General features: G+C 51.3%; 1 protein-coding gene across 1 annotated transcript; it reads left to right on the forward strand.

Annotated features, from left to right (window-relative positions):
* Positions 1-563: 563 nt before the first annotated feature.
* On the forward strand, positions 564-3442 carry LOC142786385 (uncharacterized). The gene has a single exon (XM_075884051.1). The coding sequence runs from the start codon at positions 842-844 to the stop codon at positions 2795-2797; it is 1956 nt and encodes a 651-aa protein (XP_075740166.1). The 5' UTR covers positions 564-841; the 3' UTR covers positions 2798-3442.
* Positions 3443-18240: the final 14798 nt, after the last annotated feature.

Consider the following 18240-nt stretch of genomic DNA (forward strand, 5'->3'; position numbering starts at 1 on the left):
AGAAACTCCTCGTGGACAACAGCTGTGTGGGCGGTGTCTACAGGTGCGTGGGCGGCGTCTACGGCGTCGGCGCAACCCTCGACAAAGACGACATCGTGGCCAGCCTTGTTTCAGCCGTCGCAGTCGTCTCCTGCGTCCGTCGAGGTAGGGGCCTCACACTCACCTTTCAGGGCACCACGGTCCCAAAGGAGGTGTTCCTGTTCAAGCACCAGAGGCTGGTGTGCCATCGTCAGCCGCAGCCCCTTCAGTGCGGTCGCTTCGGCCATGCCACGGCGACCTGCTAGCGAGACGAGCGCTGCCTCCAATGTGGTGGCAGGAACCCTAAGAGATCAAGCTCCACGCCATCCCCACGCTGCCTCAATTGCAGCGGGAACCACTCAGCGACAAAGCCGCGCTCTGGCAGCTCCTGCGCAAATCCGCAGTCATCCTTGCCTCTTCAGACGGCTCCGTGACTCGCCGCCAAACGCTGGAGCGCGCCCGCACCACTGTCAACAACGCCGACAAGCGGAGGGACTCGCCTTCGGCGGCGCGAGGTGGCACTTCGGTCGCCGAGCTGAGCAGACGTGCTCCGAATGAGCTCCGCAGTTTTCGCTAATTGTGCCGCCTTAACTGCTTTCAATCGATTGTATATCATCACTACAGTGTCCGTGAACATCCCTGGACTCGATTGATGCTATTTTTGGTCCAGCCAACCGCACTTTTCGTCAATGTTTGACGTTTTCTTCACTTGTGCGACGCTGGGCCTAGCGGACCACGCCTAGGCTTAGCGCGAGTACGGCGGGGACGCGCAACTGCGTCGGCCGCCCGGCCCGGCTCAACGCTCGACTCCTCCTCGCCGAAGATGGCCTCGGCCTCATCGCAGCTCAACGCCGTTTCCCACAACCGTTTCGTGGCCCTTGCTACGGAAGACATGGACTTTTGTGCTGGCGGCAACGACACTACGACCACCGACACGATCAACGACCAAGAGGTGCTACGCAGCACCGGCCGCACCGCAGTCGCGGTGCGCGGCAACGACTTACACCCAAGCGACATCGCGGGATGGAAAATCACCGGAAAACAAGTAAGCCAACGACTTAATAATCCCCAGCTTAACGAAGTTACCCAAAGCAACAAGCCAACTCCGCAATTTAGTGAAGCTCAAGCAAAACGCATGGTAGCGAGAATTACTAAAGCGTCCCGCATGCCGCTGAATTTGCCGCGGGAAGAGCAGAAGATTGTAATACGACCGAGAGGAGGGCTATTCCTAGCAAAACTGGAAGCTGACATTGTAATGTCCGCAGTCATAACGGCAGCCAACGTTCCCAAGACCACAGCGAAAGCAGATACGATCTGTATTAATCCCACGCAGAACATCATCGTGATCAGCACGCCCGATGAAGAACGAGCATGTTACTACGCAAGCGTACGCTCTCTGTACATTGGGGGCCGTAGCTACGAAACGCATGCCTACTGCACCGCGCCTCACGGCACAGTGAAAGGAGTAATCCGTGGCATCGCAGTAGAGAACACTGCCGAAGATCTGCACGAGAATATCGTTAACCAAGCAAACCCGCAGGCTCTCGAAGCACACAGGATTGGAAACACTACCTCGATCGTCATTTTGTTCGCAGGAACAAAGGTTCCCAACTACATAAAGTATGGCTCCATTATAGTAAAGTGTGGATTATACAGACAACACCACAACGTATGCAAGACATGCAGCAAAATCGGCCATCGAGCCGATGTATGCCCCACGCCGGAAACCAAGATCTGCTTTGCGTGTGGCGCGCCTAACCCGACGGCAGACCACGCGGCGCGGTGCAAGCCACGTTGCAAACTGTGTAACGGAGCCCACGCCACGGGCACGGAAGGCTGTACGAACAAGTACAAGGTGCCCTTCGTAGTTACTCAGCGCAGATGGGAGCGCAGAAACGCGGCGTCAGCGTTTTCGTCGCAAGACTTCCCGCAGCTGCCACCGCAACAACAGAACGAAGCGCATCTATCAAAGAGAGGACGCAGCCGCTCGAGGAAGCGGGACAAAAGCAGGAGACAATCGGCGAGCCGCGGCAGAAGCACCGACGGCAAGCGCAGCGAAAACTTGAATTACAACCGCAACCAGCAGCGACCGGGCAATGTGATAAATGGGGCGCAAGCAATCAACCCGCAAGCGGCGAACCGCAATCCGCTCAACCACGTAGCTGAAGCGAAGGACAACACCATCCAGTCACTACGCAATGAAAATGAGCAGCTCAAGCGATGCATCGCTGAACAGAGAGCTCAAATGCAAGAGATGAACGCTAAGTTGAACCAACTCATCAACGCACAGCAGCAGCAGCAGCAACAACAGGTGACTCCGCCACCGCCACTGTCGCCACCGCAGAGTCAACCAAGACCCCCAACGCCAAAGGAAAACAACACAAACTCAGCCATGGAGGTACAAGTCCCAGTTACTACGGAAGCTAACAGCGCAGAACCCGAAACGATCGACGTTGCTAGGACAAGCGAACCGGCACCTAAGAAGCGAGCGCTCGAATACGCACGTGAACGAAGAGTCAACGCTAGGCTTGACAGCCTAAAAGAACGTCAAGATCGACTAGAACAGACCATGAAAGCCAACTACGAAACCCTGAGCCAAGTCATCAAAGCTACTAACGATCGCCTCGATGCTACCAACGCACGCCTCGACACACTGGTGACACCCGTACATGGCATGCAGTCTACCATACAAGGAATACAGACTAAGTTGGATGCACTAATACACGCGCTGACGGCGTCAGGACTAATCCCCCAACAGGCCTTCACCCAACCGCAATAATGGACGGGACAACGGCAACAGGCACCGCTAACCACCGAAACAGAGCACAGACACAACAGCATCATCTCCTCATATGGCAATGGAATCCCAACGGCATACAGGGGAGAAAAACATCGTTACAACAGTACATAAAACAAAGCACCAAGAGACCCGACGTTATAATACTACAAGAGACGCACAGTGAAACCCCACCGACGTTACCGGGGTACAGATCCTTTGCGAAGCCCCCCAGCGCACGAACAGTTGGGAAAGGCGCAGGGCAGGGGGTCTGCACCTTGGTGAAGAAGAATCTAACTTCAATAGATCACGAGCTGCTACCCAATGGCGCCATCGAGCACAGCACGGTTGAAATCGTCACCGGGAAGCGCAAGCGCCGTGAAAGCACTTTTATAATCAACGTGTACAGCAATCCGAAGCACTTCCAGCAAAAATTCCGCACCCTTGTGCACAAAGCGCAACAGCTCGCGGGCTCCAACGTAACCCTACTGTGTGGAGACTTCAACGCTCAACATACGGCATGGGGGTATCCATACACGACGGCGAAAAGCCACAGTCTCTACGACGAAACAATGGACGCAGGTTACCAATTGCTAAACGACCCCAACGCACCTACGAGAAACGGAACGTCGTCGCAGCGAGACACAAACCCGGACCTTGCTTTCATAAGCACGGCCTCAGCACTCCGTGGAGTCGCGTGGCGGAACACCGGGGAGACGTTGGGAAGTGACCACTGCATACTCGAAATTACAATACCCATCGCAGAGAACACGCAAAGAGCACAGCAACAGCAAATCATCGACTGGCACGAGTACAGAAAGAAATTAGAAGACAACGTTACGGAAACCATTGAAGACATAGAAGCATGGACCAACATGTTGAACGCCACGACCAAAGACGCCACTCAGACGGTAGAAGCGGAGCCGGAGGCTACGATGTTGGACAGCAGACTAACGCACCTCATGGAAGCCCGCAACTCGCTGATACGGCGCTGGAAACGTCAACGCCACAACAGAAAGCTACGCAAACGTATAGCACAACTCAACAGAGACATCGAGCATCACAGCGCAGTCCTCTGCAGACAGCAGTGGCACGCGGTGTGTCAAGAAGCGGACGGTCAACTACACAAAGGCAAGACGTGGCGCCTGCTACGCCACTTGCTCAACGATCAGACAACCAAGGGAGCTCAGCATTACATGCTGAACAAGACAATTCACAAAGCCGTCAAAGAAATGGGAGAGGCTGAGGTGCAACGACGCCTGGACGCCAAGTATCTCCCCGTAACGCCAACGCACCCACTCCCCAGCTACGAAGGGGCAACCAACGAGAAACTAGATGCCGACATCGAAGAATGGGAAGTGTGAGCGGTTCTACAAACAATCAACTGTAAATCAGCATCCGGACCGGACCACGTCACCAACAAGGCATTGAGGAACTTGAACGACACGGCAATCGAAGCCCTCACCAAGTACTACAACCAGTGCTGGCGGACGGGCAAGCTACCGCAACAATGGAAGACCGCGAAAACGGTCCTGATCCCCAAACCGGGCAAACCACCCAGCATAGACAACCTGAGACCCATCTCTCTAACGTCGTGCGTGGGCAAGGTGCTTGAACACGTCCTACTCAACAGATGGCAACGTTATTTGGAAGAATCCAACATATATCCACATACAATGCTGGGGTTCCGGGCCAAACTGTGTACTGTTGTGCCTCGCCCAAGTTCCACGTGGTCTTCGCGGCCTGCTGGCACCTGGCAGCTGTTGATGAGTCAACCCTGCACCGGGACGGCGACGGACGCGGACAATCGGGAAAAACCACGTCGCCGGCTCCTCTTGACACAAAAGTCGTTGGCCAAGCTTTTGTCAGCCGCCGAGAGCAACACTCCGAAGCAGCGTCGACCCAGCAGCTGTACGGGGTATTCTGCCTTGCTTGAGTCAACCTGGCTGCATCAGGGAGCGACTTTGCGCATGGGATTCCACGTCATCTCACTGTGGTGCCACGCTGGCGCGTGGGGGTCTCCCTCACCAAACAGCGAACTGGGCATGCCTTGCCCCCTTTCCTAGGTTCAGAGGGAGGCGGTGTTTGGCTTTCCCTCTTCGGGGACGGAGAGGAAGACGACGATCTCATTGGAGTATCCTGCGCATAAATTTTCTTTGCAAGGGATCTTGGGAAGGCGGACGATGTATAAAAACGCTAGCGCAGAGGCGCTCGTGTGTGATTCTCTTTTCATGTTGTACCACGCTACCATGTAAATACTGTATATAAACATTTTTTTCTCCTTCTCCGGCTTCTCTACTCGTCCTCTCCGGGGACTCGGATGGCCCGAGTCCGCACCACGCTACCCAAAGGCGCAACAGTGGTGGCAGCGGTGGGATTCGCCTGCGTCGGCTGCATCGAAGTGGTGAGTGCCGCGTGTTTGCTCTTCTTTTCGCCAGACTCGTTAGCGCAGATGGTCGGTAACGTGGTAGGGTGATTTTGGTAAATTTTGATTCGCAGACCAAGAATTGGGTGGCTCGTGGGCAAAATTACCTTAGAAGAGAAACGGTGTGCATATCTAAGATGGAGAAGTTTAAGGTCCAAGAACTCCTCGAAATTTGTCAGGAGCTGAATATTTCGGTCGGCTCGGTTAAAAGAAAACAACAAATTTTGGAGCACTTGGGAAAAGAGGAAGTGAGTTTAGAAGAGGCCATTGAGGCCAGAGAAACCATTTTGGCAAAGAAAGAGGAGCGTGAGCGCTTAGCCCGTGAACAGAGAGAGGAGGAAATAAGGAGGGATCGCGAGGATAAAGAACATGAAATCCGTCTGAAAGAACTGGAGCTTCGTATGTCCGTGGGAAATCGAAATTCAGGGGGTGGAGAATCAAAGATAAAGGATCTAATCCACACCTTCAAGGCGGGTGATGACATTGCATTATACCTCGTGCATTTTGAGCGAGCATGCGAAAATGCAGGGTTTAGTAGGGAGACTTGGCCACAAAAACTGATATGCGTACTACCAGGCGAAGTGTCCGATGTTATCGCAAGAATGAATAAAGAGGACTCCGAGGTGTATGACAGGGTAAAGGCTGCATTGCTACGAAAATGTCGCCTATCGACAGAGGCTTTCCGCCTGCGGTTCAGGCACTCTAAGAGGGGCAACGAATCTCATTCAGACTATGCCTACCAAATTAGAGCCAACTTTGAAGAGTGGCTCAAAAGCGCGCAAGTCTATGGCAACCATGACAAGGTCATTGAGTTGATGGTACTTGAGCAGTTTTACCGGGGAATTCCCGAGGAGGTAAGGCTTTGGGTGCAGGATAGGATGAAAGACGTAGACATGAACAGGGCAGCAGAACTCGCCGAAGATTACTGCTCACGCCGTAGTCTCCGCAGTACACCACGAACTTCGGAAAAAAATGAAAAGGTAGAAAGCTGGTCGGGAAACCAGGGACGCAAGAGGTTTGCAAGAAATAACTGGAAACCCGAAAATTCCAAGTTATTAGACAGTCAGCAGGGAAAGGACAGTGAGGGGACTAAGGCGGCACCTTCATCAGGTTCAAAGGCGCCTGGTGACATAGCGCATGCGTTAGAAGCGCGGAAGCCAGTTGTTTGCTACAGCTGCGGAGAAAAGGGCCACATGGCCAGGAGCTGTAAGAGGCACATGGCATTTGCCACAATTCAGGAGTCAGAGGATAGCTTAAAGCTGTTGAAGCCTTACATGAGGACACTCTCAGTGAACGGCCGAATGTGTAGGGTATTGAGGGACTCGGCGGCCACAATGGATGTAGCGCATCCAAGTTGCGTATCTTCCGAAGACTATATAGGAGAGTGTGCCTGGATTCGGCAAGTGGCAGAAAAGCAAAGCGTCTGCCTACCGATAGCGAGGGTTGTAATCGAGGGCCCTTTCGGCCAATTGTGTACGGAAGCAGCAATTTCAGCCAACCTTCCGGAGCACTTCCCTTACCTATTTTCAAATAAGTCTGAGGAAATGTTAAAAACACGTGGAGAATCATTTGCCACCGAAATAGCTTGCATGGCCCTTACCCGTTCGAAGGCGCGCGAGCTGACGCAACAGCTGAGCAGCTCACCCTCTGGGGAACAGACGTCCGAGGGCAGTGTAGGAAAACCTGAGGTAGTTGCGACGGAAAATGAGTCTGCCATGCGAGTTGTCGAGACGGAAACTGGGGCTATGGTCGACAACAGCGAGGAAATATCTCTAACGCCCGAAAACGAGGACTTGGTGACAGGCTCGGTGTTAACACCCGCGTCCACCAGTTGGTGTCAGCTAGCCAGAACCGACCGTGCAACGCTAGTGGTCGATCAAAAGGCGGATCTCGCACTCTCTATGCTGCTAGATGCCATACATAAGGAAGGTAACTCTAGGAAGAACGTTTCGTTCTACACCCAAAACGAGGTGTTGCATCGCAGGTATGAGAACGCTAAAGGGCGGGTCTACAACCAAGTGGTAGTTCCACTAAAATACCGGCGGAACATTCTCGACCTGGCCCACAGCAACGCCTGGGCGGGCCACTTAGGTATAAAGAAAACGAAAGCTAAGCTGGCTCAGGAGTTCTACTGGCCCGGGTGCTGGAAGGATGTAGAGATGTTTGTCCGTGAATGCGACACTTGTCAGCGGATAGGAAAATCAACAGACAAATGGAAGGCACCAATGAAGCTAGTGCCAATAGTCACAGAACCCTTCCGTCGGCTCGTGATTGACATCGTGGGGCCTCTGCCTCCATCTAAATCAGGATATCGGTACGTCCTGACCGCGCTGTGCGTTGCCACCAAGTTCCCGGAGGCAATCGCACTGAAAGAGTTGAGTTCAGTATGCGTGGTGGACGCATTGTTGTCTATTTTTTCTCGGGTGGGTTTTCCCTCGGAGATACAGTGTGACAACGGAAGTGTGTTCACAAGCTGCCTTACGACTACATTCCTAGAACGCTGCGGGATAAAAATCGCGCATAGCTCTATTCACCATCCACAGTCGAACCCTGTGGAACGCATGCACTCGGTCATGAAACGCGTTTTGCGAGCTTTGTGCTTTGAGCATAAAAGTGACTGGGAGGGGTGTATACCAGCTGCGATGTTTTCTCTGAGGTCGGCCCCACACGAGAGTACGGGTTTTAGTCCGGCTGAACTTGTCTACGGCAGGAACTTGAGAGGTCCGCTGCACTTGATACGAGAGTCATGGACTGGATATGGGGAGGACCCTAATGTGGTTTCCTATGTACTGGATTTATTGGGGCGACTGGGGACTACACGCGAAGTGGTGGAGAGCAACATGCGCGCAGCACAGGCGCTTTCCAAGGCCCGTTACGATAAGTCAGCTCGAAAGCGAGTCTTTAGAGTGGGCGATGAGGTGATGCTGTTGTGCCCTTCAAGAAAAAACAAGCTGGACGTACAATGGGAGGGACCAGCGACAGTGATGTCAGTGCTTTCAGACACCAACTACGAGGTAAAGTGGGGCCGGAAATGCCCCAAAGTGTATCACAGTAACCTAATGAAACCCTACATGCGACGAAAAGCAGTAGTAAACCTTGCACTCAATGTTCCTGAGGATGAGGGCGCGGAAATCCTTTGTCTTTCCGATGGCACGGTCAGCAGCACATTGTCAGATAGGGTAGACGCAGGGAACACCCTAAGTAAGGCTCAAGAGGAAGATTTAGAGCTTTTAGTACAGGAATTCGCTACCGTTTTCTCCGAGAAGCCAGGCAAAACGGATGTGATTAAGCACGACATTGAGCTGACGGTTAACAAGCCGATCAGCTGTAAGCCGTATCGGGTGTCACCTAGACAGAGAGAGATACTAGAGGCCGAAATTCGCCGCATGATCGACCTAGGTGTTATCATCGAAGCAGACAGTGATTTCACCTCGCCTTTGATTTTGGTTGAGATTCCGGGCCGTGATCCAAGGCCATGCGTGGACTATCGCCGCCTGAACTCTGTAACAGTCGACCAGACTTACCCTATTCCTAACATTGAAGAGAGGGTAGAGACAGTGTCTAAGGCGAAATACATTTCTACGTTAGACCTTGTTAGGGGGTATTGGCAGGTCCCTTTGACAGAGCGCGCGAGTCGATACGCTGCTTTTATCTCACCCCTGGGCACTTTTCGTCCTTTGATGATGAGCTTTGGGCTCAAGAACGCGCCGTATTGTTTCAGCCGCCTGATGGATAAGGTTCTCCACGGGCTCGAGAAATTTGCGCTGCCTTACCTAGACGATGTGGCGATATTTTCGGACAAATGGGAAGACCATGTTGAACACCTTCGGATGGTTTTGGAACGGATCAAAAATGCAGGTCTTACGGTAAAGAGAGAGAAATGTCATTTGGGCTGTGCTGAAGTAAGCTATTTAGGGCACATTGTAGGAAATGGGCGTCGTCGACCGTCCGAACTCAAGGTAGCCGCGGTGGTCGGTTATCGTCGTCCCAGCACTAAGACCGAGATGAGAGCATTCCTCGGCCTCACAGGTTACTATCAGCATTACGTCCCGAATTACTCCGAGATTGCCAGCCCTTTGACAGATAGTTTACGCAAGACCGAACCTGTGAACATTCAATGGGACTCTAAAAAGGAAGACGCTTTTCAGAAGCTGAAGCACGCATTGAGTGAGAAACCCGTCTTGAGGGCACCGGATTTTGCAAAACCTTTCACTATTCAGTGTGATGCAAGCGAACGCGGTTTAGGAGCAGTGCTATGTCAGACGGACCAGAGTGGAGAGGAGCGGCCGGTTTTGTATTTGAGTCGCAAATTGAGCAGCAGGGAAGAGGCTTATAGCACTTCGGAAAAAGAATGTGCTTGCATTGTTTGGGCCGTACAAAAACTAGGCTGCTATGTTGCTGGCTCTAAGTTTATTATAGAAACTGATCACTCTCCACTAACCTGGTTACACCAAATGTCACCTAAGAATGGTCGTTTGCTCAGATGGAGCATAGCACTGCAGCAGCACAATTTCGAGGTGCGCTACAAGAGAGGTGGCCTTCATACAAATGCAGACGCCCTAAGTCGAGCGTTTTGACTCGTCAAAAGACGCGGAAGGTTTGTTTGATTTTTTTGTTTACCTTTACCTAGTTTATGTGTACTCTTTTTTTTTCAATGTGTTACAGTGAGGGCATAGAGAAATTTTTTTCTGACTCCCTCGTTGTCCCGAGCTCTACAGTTTGCTTGTTTAGCTTGATTATAATGTTATCTCGATTCCAAATGGAATTACGTATGAAAGAGTTACTGGACACTTGTCCCGATTAGTATGCACATTGTTTCCTTGAGCTTAAGTTATTAAGATAAGATGTTTGCTTTGTAAAATCTGAGGCCTGGCGATGAGAGTGGCGTGCACGCGGTGCTTGTCGCATTGTGTGTGGCTGACAAAGGTCGTTTCTTGGAGCTTGTCACCCACTTTTCCCCGAAGCGGGGCGCAGAGGCCAGCTCTTGGAGCATTCCAGTTTGACCAGGCCCTTCGAGAAAGCAAGAGCCTTGCCGGAACGTCGCCGACATCGACCCGGCCGAGCTGCATGGAACAACTCGACCTCCCGATGTATCATCTGGCGGCGGGGGTGCTGTTGTGCCTCGCCCAAGTTCCACGTGGTCTTCGCGGCCTGCTGGCACCTGGCAGCTGTTGATGAGTCAACCCTGCACCGGGACGGCGACGGACGCGGACAATCGGGAAAAACCACGTCGCCGGCTCCTCTTGACACAAAAGTCGTTGGCCAAGCTTTTGTCAGCCGCCGAGAGCAACACTCCGAAGCAGCGTCGACCCAGCAGCTGTACGGGGTATTCTGCCTTGCTTGAGTCAACCTGGCTGCATCAGGGAGCGACTTTGCGCATGGGATTCCACGTCATCTCACTGTGGTGCCACGCTGGCGCGTGGGGGTCTCCCTCACCAAACAGCGAACTGGGCATGCCTTGCCCCCTTTCCTAGGTTCAGAGGGAGGCGGTGTTTGGCTTTCCCTCTTCGGGGACGGAGAGGAAGACGACGATCTCATTGGAGTATCCTGCGCATAAATTTTCTTTGCAAGGGATCTTGGGAAGGCGGACGATGTATAAAAACGCTAGCGCAGAGGCGCTCGTGTGTGATTCTCTTTTCATGTTGTACCACGCTACCATGTAAATACTGTATATAAACATTTTTTTCTCCTTCTCCGGCTTCTCTACTCGTCCTCTCCGGGGACTCGGATGGCCCGAGTCCGCACCACGCTACCCAAAGGCGCAACAGTACCCAGGACGCCATGCTGTTGCTCAAGAACGAAATCGTGGACAGACACTTTCCCACGTTGGATAACAGAGCGGTGCTCGGACTGGATCTCCAGGGAGCATTCGACAACGTACACCACTCGGCCGTCCTTCGGCAGGTGTCCCACTTCAACATGGGGAAGAGGACGTTCGCTTACATCAAAGATTTCTTGACCAACCGCACCACGCGGCTTGTGGCAGGAGAACTACAACTACCGCTCAAGCAGCTGGGGAGCACGGGGACACCACAGGGCTCGGTGATCTCCCCTCTGTTGTTCAACCTTGTCATGATAGGCGTTGCAAGAAGATTGGAACGCGTTAGAAACATCAAGTACACGATCTACGCGGACGACACCACGCTGTGGTCAAGGGGAGGAAGCGACAGCCAGATCGAGGCAGCCCTCCAAGAAGCCGTCGCCACCGTAGAAGAATACCTACGACCCACCGGACTCAAATGTTCACCAACCAAGTCGGAACTGCTAGTGATCTCACCGCGAAGTGCGCGACGCCCGACAACGCAGAACATCAACGTTGTAACCCAAGACGGAACGCCGATACCACACGTGCAGACACTCAGAGTTTTGGGGCTGCACCTCCAGGACTTGAACCGCAACAACGTGACGGTACAGAAGCTCCACGCAAAGCTCTCGCTGGCCACCCGCCTACTCAAGAAGGTGGCCACGCGGTACCAGGGCATGCGAGAAGACAGTCTACTACGACTCACCCAGTCGTTTGCAGTCAGCCACATCTCTTACGTAGCGTCGTTCCACAATTGGAAAGCGGCGGAGAAGATCAAGATTGACGCGATGATCAGAAAGGCGTACAAGACGGCCCTGGGCTTATACCCCCACACCAACACAAAACGCATGCTCGCGTTGGGCGTTCACAACACGCTGGAAGAAATCGCCGAAGCCCAGCGAACGGCGCAGTATCACCGCCTGTCCCAGACCAGAAGAACGATACTACAGCGCATCGGAATCAACGTGCCAGCGACGACTCCGGAGGTAGCAAAGCAGCTACCCCGAGACGTTCTTTAAAGACTGAAGGTTCCATCCTTACCGAAGCACATGCATCCACAAGAGCACCAAGAAAGAAGAACGGTGAGAGCCAAGGCCCTCACAAAAGGTCACGCCAACGATCCCCGCATGTACTACGTGGACGTGGCGAAGTATCCCCACCGGCCAAACACGTACGCAGCAGCAGTCATCGCAGCAGACACTGGAGTACTCACAACGTCGGGAAGCATACGGTGCAAGTCGCCCACGCAAGCCGAAGAGTTTGCAATCGCACTGGCACTAGCGATCCCGGATTGCCGCACGGTCCTCAGCGAATCGAAGACGGCAATAGCCAACTTTGCTACAAACAACGTTCATGGAACCACTGCAAGAGTATGTTCAACTATAGCAAGACCGGAAACCAACATTACCGTCAAGTGGTTCCCTGCGCACGCCGGGGAGCTGGACGTGGGCCCGAACCGCAACGAGGAGGCAGATACGGAGGCACACGCGCTAACTAGCCGCGGGTCTCTGTCAACGCATTCCTCGGAGCCGCAACGACCCGATGCCGAAGACGGAGAGTATTTCATCACAACCTACGCCGACGTTCTGCAATGGTACAGAACGAGCAGACGCCTCTACCCCCTGCCCCGCCGCGGTGGTCTAGTGGCTAAGGTACTCAGCTGCTGACCCGCAGGGCGCGGGTTCGAATCCCGGCTGCGTCGGCTGCATTTCCGATGGAGGCGGAAATGTTGTAGGCCCGTGTGCTCAGATTTGGGTGCACGTTAAAGAACCCCAGGTGGTCTAAATTTCCGGAGCCCTCCACTACGGCGTCTCTCATAATCATATAGTGGTTTTGGGACGTTAAACCCCACATATCAATCAATCAGACGCCTCTACCCACCACCTCACCGAGACCTACAACGCAGAGAAGCAGCCACATTACGGCAGCTGCAAGTACAAGCAATATGGACCCCCGTCTGGGCAAAGCACGTTTGCCCGGAGGTTTACACCACTGATGTATGCCAACACTGCAAGAAGGCACGAGCCACCCAGAGACACCTCCTTTGGGACTGTGCACCACCGCCGGGTAACCAAGAAGTAATGCCAACTGCCATAAGCAGCAAAATTATCAGCCGAGAGCCAGGCAATCAAAGAGACGTGGTCCAGCACGTGCTTAGCATCCTGGAACGCCAGCGGCCGAAAGCGGCGCCCCCACGGGTTTTACGCGAGTAGGTTGCTGCTCCGGGACGTCCGAGCACGCTAGTGTCTCGCTCTAATCCCCCTACCCCTTCCCCCTTTATGCCGGATCGTCAATAAAGTTGTTTCACTCACTTCGGCGGCGCTCTCGCCGGTGACGGCCGAACCACTTCGGAGACCACTCCTCAGCCTTCCACGACTGCGCTTGCTGCCCCTCCTTTCACTTCGCCAGCTTCTGCCGACCCGAAGGACGCGGTGACGACGGCATTAGGTGCCGCGGTTAGTGCAATGCTTGTGGTGCTGCCGGCTGACACACCGGTGCGCGGACTTCGTGCTGCAGCCCTTGCTACACACGATGCCGCGTGGCGAGGATATAGCCGGTTGGATTGCGACCACATCGAGGCCATCAAGACTCCCACCCGTGAGTTCAACTGAGACCCCCCTTTTTTTTCCTGTGCTTGGGCTATGCGCCCAGGCGAGTTATTGGCGCGATCCCACTTATTATTGCGCCTCTTCGGCTTGTCAACCTTCTTCAGCGAATGTTTTCCCCGGCCTTTTCGCTGGCTTTTACCGGATGGTTGAGGCTTCTCGCGGTGGTTCGGGAGTGTGCTGTAAGAGGCCGAGCGAATGTGTATTTCTTTTTCTTCCTCTCTGTCCTTTTCCTTACCTATCCATGTTTTACCCCATCCCTGTGCCGACATGTTGGGGAGTCATCCTAAAGATAGACAGTTACGGGTGGCACTTTTCTCTTATTTTCCTTTTTATAACCACTTAAAGATAGAGAGAGAGAGAAGCTATATAATGTGCTTTATTTTTTGTTTGTTTCTTTCATGGACCGCATATAGTCTCGTATTCGAACGCGCGATGGTTCTTCACCTCTTTTGAGTCGGAGTTGAAAGAGCGCAGGGATATGCGTCGGAATAAGCGCTATTTCTAACAAAGAGCAATTAGAAAAGGCGAGGCAGACGAGGATATGCGCCTTGTGAACAACCCCCCGCCGATCGAATTACGTCAGTCGGGAGAGCAGAGTTACGCATCAAGAAAACGCTCGAAATAATAACATCCCAAAACCCCAGATCAAAGAGCGCTCTGCAAGAAATCATATTCCGAATAATGCAGTCCTTTTGAAGCCACACTGACGCAGATTCGGCTATTCATTTTTGTGAAGAAGCCTTCTAAAGAGCATCACTACGCACGAACAACTAGCCCAGCAGTCTGTATGCCCTACCTTAGCATTCATAGGTAAACTGCAGTGGGTCGTATAACAGTTATAGACTAGTTTGTCGTGTTCGACTACAGCTGGCCTATTAGCTCAAGGAATAATAAGACAAACACACGAAAGGACCTTGATTCTTCGAAGCTTAATAATAAGAGAAACACACGAAAGGACCTCCTTTGAGACTTGATCTGCAGCCTTTTTCATCACGAACAGAGACAGACCACCTAACGTTTGATGGGCCACGAATTTGAATTCAAGCGTGACAATTTCTGATATACAATAGTTACTTAGCCATGTGGCGTTTTACAAAAATTTAAACCTTGAAGCCAGCAGATAATACGAAGCCAATCAAAGCGGCATGCGTTGTTTGTATTGTTTTACGTATATACCTTGTAGTAATTGCGATATATATATATATATATATATATATATATATATATATATATATATATATATATATATATATATATATATATATAAGGCTCATATACAGAAGAATAACTTTGGTTGCCGCAAGGTTATAAATATGAAAGTAGATGCGCTTTCACATAACAACTGTTTATTGTGCGGACGTTTCGACGGGAACCCCGTCTTTTTCAAGGCATAATACTATTTACCCATGTTCCGTATCTTCTTATAGCCTGTCGAGACAGGAGGGAAGGGGTCAAAAGAAAAGTAAAAAAAGGAAAAAAAGAAAGAACAGAAAAAAAGAAGAAGAAACAGCGAAAGGGGAGGACAAACATTAAATAACATATCGAAAATCTAGGAGAAGAAGCAAGACCGACAGGGCGTAATTAGAAAGGGGCAGCATCTCAACAGAGTAGGGCAGAGGTAGATGAGCAATGTCATCATTGTCAACAATACCTCCCCCGCACCCACTCTTCCCCAAGTGGGCAGTGAGCCGCCGTTCTTGTACTTTCATGTCCTTCTTGTCTCTGTGTCGTCGTTTTGTTCTCGCGCTATAACTATCGTCATGCCATACCAACTAGCCCAAGCTGTCACACTTCTAAGTTGTATTTCACCTTTCCGTGTAGTCCGCTGGCGGCTCCTTCCTCTTTGAAGTTTAGGACAAGTTAATGGGGAGGGCTTAAGTGCTTCGAGTGCGTGCTGGTGGCGTCGGGAGGAATGAAAAAGCCGGTGATTGAGGCACCGCCATCGATATTCATTATATGTAATGGCTCCTTCTCAGTGAAGGAAAAGAATGTGCGTTAAAAATTAGAGAAAAAAAAGAACAGGGGGGAGGGGGGAGACTGTATGACATCCGGGACAGTCACCACACAGTTGCGGCTCACTGGGAAGACATGCGCGCATGTATGAAAAAGTCAACGAAACACCTAGCTGTCAGCTCCTTGTCAGTGAAGGAACAGAATGTGCGTTAAAGCTTAAAGAAAAAGAAAAAAAAAAGAAAAGAAAAAGGGAGGGGGGAAACCGTACGACATACGGGACCACTTATCTGTGCATTCCGGCTGTGCTTGATGAGGCAAATCATTTCTATGTTGTCAGATGCATAGGCCAAAAGCTTTGTTAGCGGGTAATATTATTGTCGTAATGAAACCGGACTGATTAGAGAGAAGCGTTTGCGTCTTTTAGCGGTCGTAACCCTGACAGAGTGCCTAGGTGTTTATTTATTCCGTATTTTATCGTGTTAAATTTGTAGATAAAATAAGATTTCCGTTGTTCCCGTTCTCTGATTGTTCGAAAGTTGTTTTCTAGTAGTGTAACCCTGATGTCATCAAAGCTGTGGTCTTTTAACGTGTAGTGTTTTGAAAGTGGAAGGCCCGGCAGAGATCGTACATGTGCCCGATGGTTGTTGAATCTAATTCGAAACGGAGTGTCTGTCTGGCCCACGTATTGCTTGTTACATACCCCACATTCCAGGAGGTATATGACGTTGTCTGAGTCACAGTCTAGTGCACCTCTTATCCTGTGCTTAAAATCCGAGTGGGTGCTTTTCGCCACTGTCGTTGTCTGCATGTGTTTGCATACCCTGCATCTGCTTTTTCCGCAAGGGTGACACCCAATTTGAGGTTTCACACCTATCTTTGAATTTATTAAATGATCTTTTATATTTTTTCGGCCGTCTGTATACAACACAAGGAGGAGAAGTGAAAATTTTTGATAATCGCACGCTATGCTCCAATATGCTAAAGTGTTTTCTTAGGACCTTGTTTATGTTCAGTTGGTTGCTCGTGAGAGTTAATAGCAAATTTTTGTTACGGTGCTGGTCGGCATCTTTCTGGTAGCTTATAAGTCTGGCGGTCCAGATTTTCTGCAATTTTGATGGCGTCATCGATGATAGCTGGCGGGTATTCTTGATTAAGGAGTACTTCGCGCATATGTGTGCTGTTTTTGTGGAAGTCCTCGGTGCGGGAGCAGATTCGTCGGAATCTGTGTGCTTGGGAATAGGGAATGCTGGTCTTGCAATGTCGCGGGTGGCAGCTTTTGAAGTGCAGGTATTGTTGCCGGTCCGTAGGTTTTCTGTATACGTTAGTTACCAACGCACCATCGTCAACTCGAATGAGTACATCAAGAAAGTTGATTTCAGTGTTAGAGTAGGAGTGTGTAAAATAAATGCTGGGGTGTACCTGGTTGAACGCCTGTATGAATTTGAGGAGCTCGTTTTGCAAATGTGTCCAAATTATGAATATATCATCTAGGTACCGTTTATAGAGTAATGGTTTGATATTACAAGATGAAAGAAAATCGGACTCTATGTGGTGCATGAATATGTTAGCGTAGTTTGGGGCCATTCTTGTACCCATTGCCGTGCCGCTGATTTGAAGATAGTACTGGTTGTTAAATTCAAAGCTGTTCAAATCGAGTACAAGTCTTGTGAAGATTTCAATTACTTTTTTGCTTGGATAAGCGACAGGGTTGTGTGTGCCATAGGATTCAACAAGCGCCCTTACACCATCGTCATGTGGGATATTTGCGTAGAGTGAGCTAACATCCAATGTTACGAGAAATGCACCATCTGGAATTTTCACGTCTGCTATTTCCCGAAGGAAGTGGTTTGTGTCGCGCAAGAAGGACTCATGTGTGGGTGGCATGTCTTTGAATAATGAATCAATATAACTGGAAATGGGTTCCGTTAACGTTCCCGTGCCTGATATAATGGGTCTGCCAGGGTTATTATCTTTATGAATCTTGGGCAGCATGTAAAAACGACCAGGCGCCGAATGTACCGTAATAAGTGCTTTTTTAAGCTTTGAATCAATGGCGCCTTCACGTGTGAGATCCTCTAGGGTTGTTACAATGATCTTTTAGATGCGGAGCATCTTATACTCGCGCCTTGTAGTGCGCCGTCCGCGCCGTCCGCACCGCTTCTCGAACATTCGACAGCTGACGCGCGCGCATGCGCCGTCGCGCCGTCGCCCACTCTTCCACCATCTGTGCATCCCTTCCTCCTCTACACACCGCGCGCGCTTCACTCCTCCACCATCTGTGCACCCTTCTTCCTCTACACACCGCGTTCGACATCTACAATTCTCCTGATTCTCCAGTGGACGCGCATGTGGCGTCGCGCTTCGAGAACATTCAACAGCTGACAGTGCATGCGCCGTCGTGCTGTATATATACTCAAGGTCGGCGCTCGCTCGCTCAGTTGCCGCTCGTCGGTTGGTTTGTACGGCGCGTCGACGTCCAAGGTCGCGGTGAAATGAATTCCAACGAATCCACAAACACAATGATCGACGTCCCTTCGACCAGCGCCGCCCTTTCGCATACGTGTGTACGTGTTCACTCATTTAACACCCCCTCCTACAACCACGTTAACCAATTTAGCCATCGACCCAAGTAAGTCGCAATTTAACACCCCATTTC

Source organism: Rhipicephalus microplus, unplaced genomic scaffold (genome assembly GCF_043290135.1).
Source record: "Rhipicephalus microplus isolate Deutch F79 unplaced genomic scaffold, USDA_Rmic scaffold_23, whole genome shotgun sequence".
NCBI classification, from domain to species: domain Eukaryota; kingdom Metazoa; phylum Arthropoda; class Arachnida; order Ixodida; family Ixodidae; genus Rhipicephalus; species Rhipicephalus microplus.

Coding starts and splice junctions, on each gene's coding strand:
- LOC142786385 (XM_075884051.1), top strand. CDS start 842: ATGGCCTCGGCCTCATCGCAGCTCAACGCCGTTTCCCACAACCGTTTC.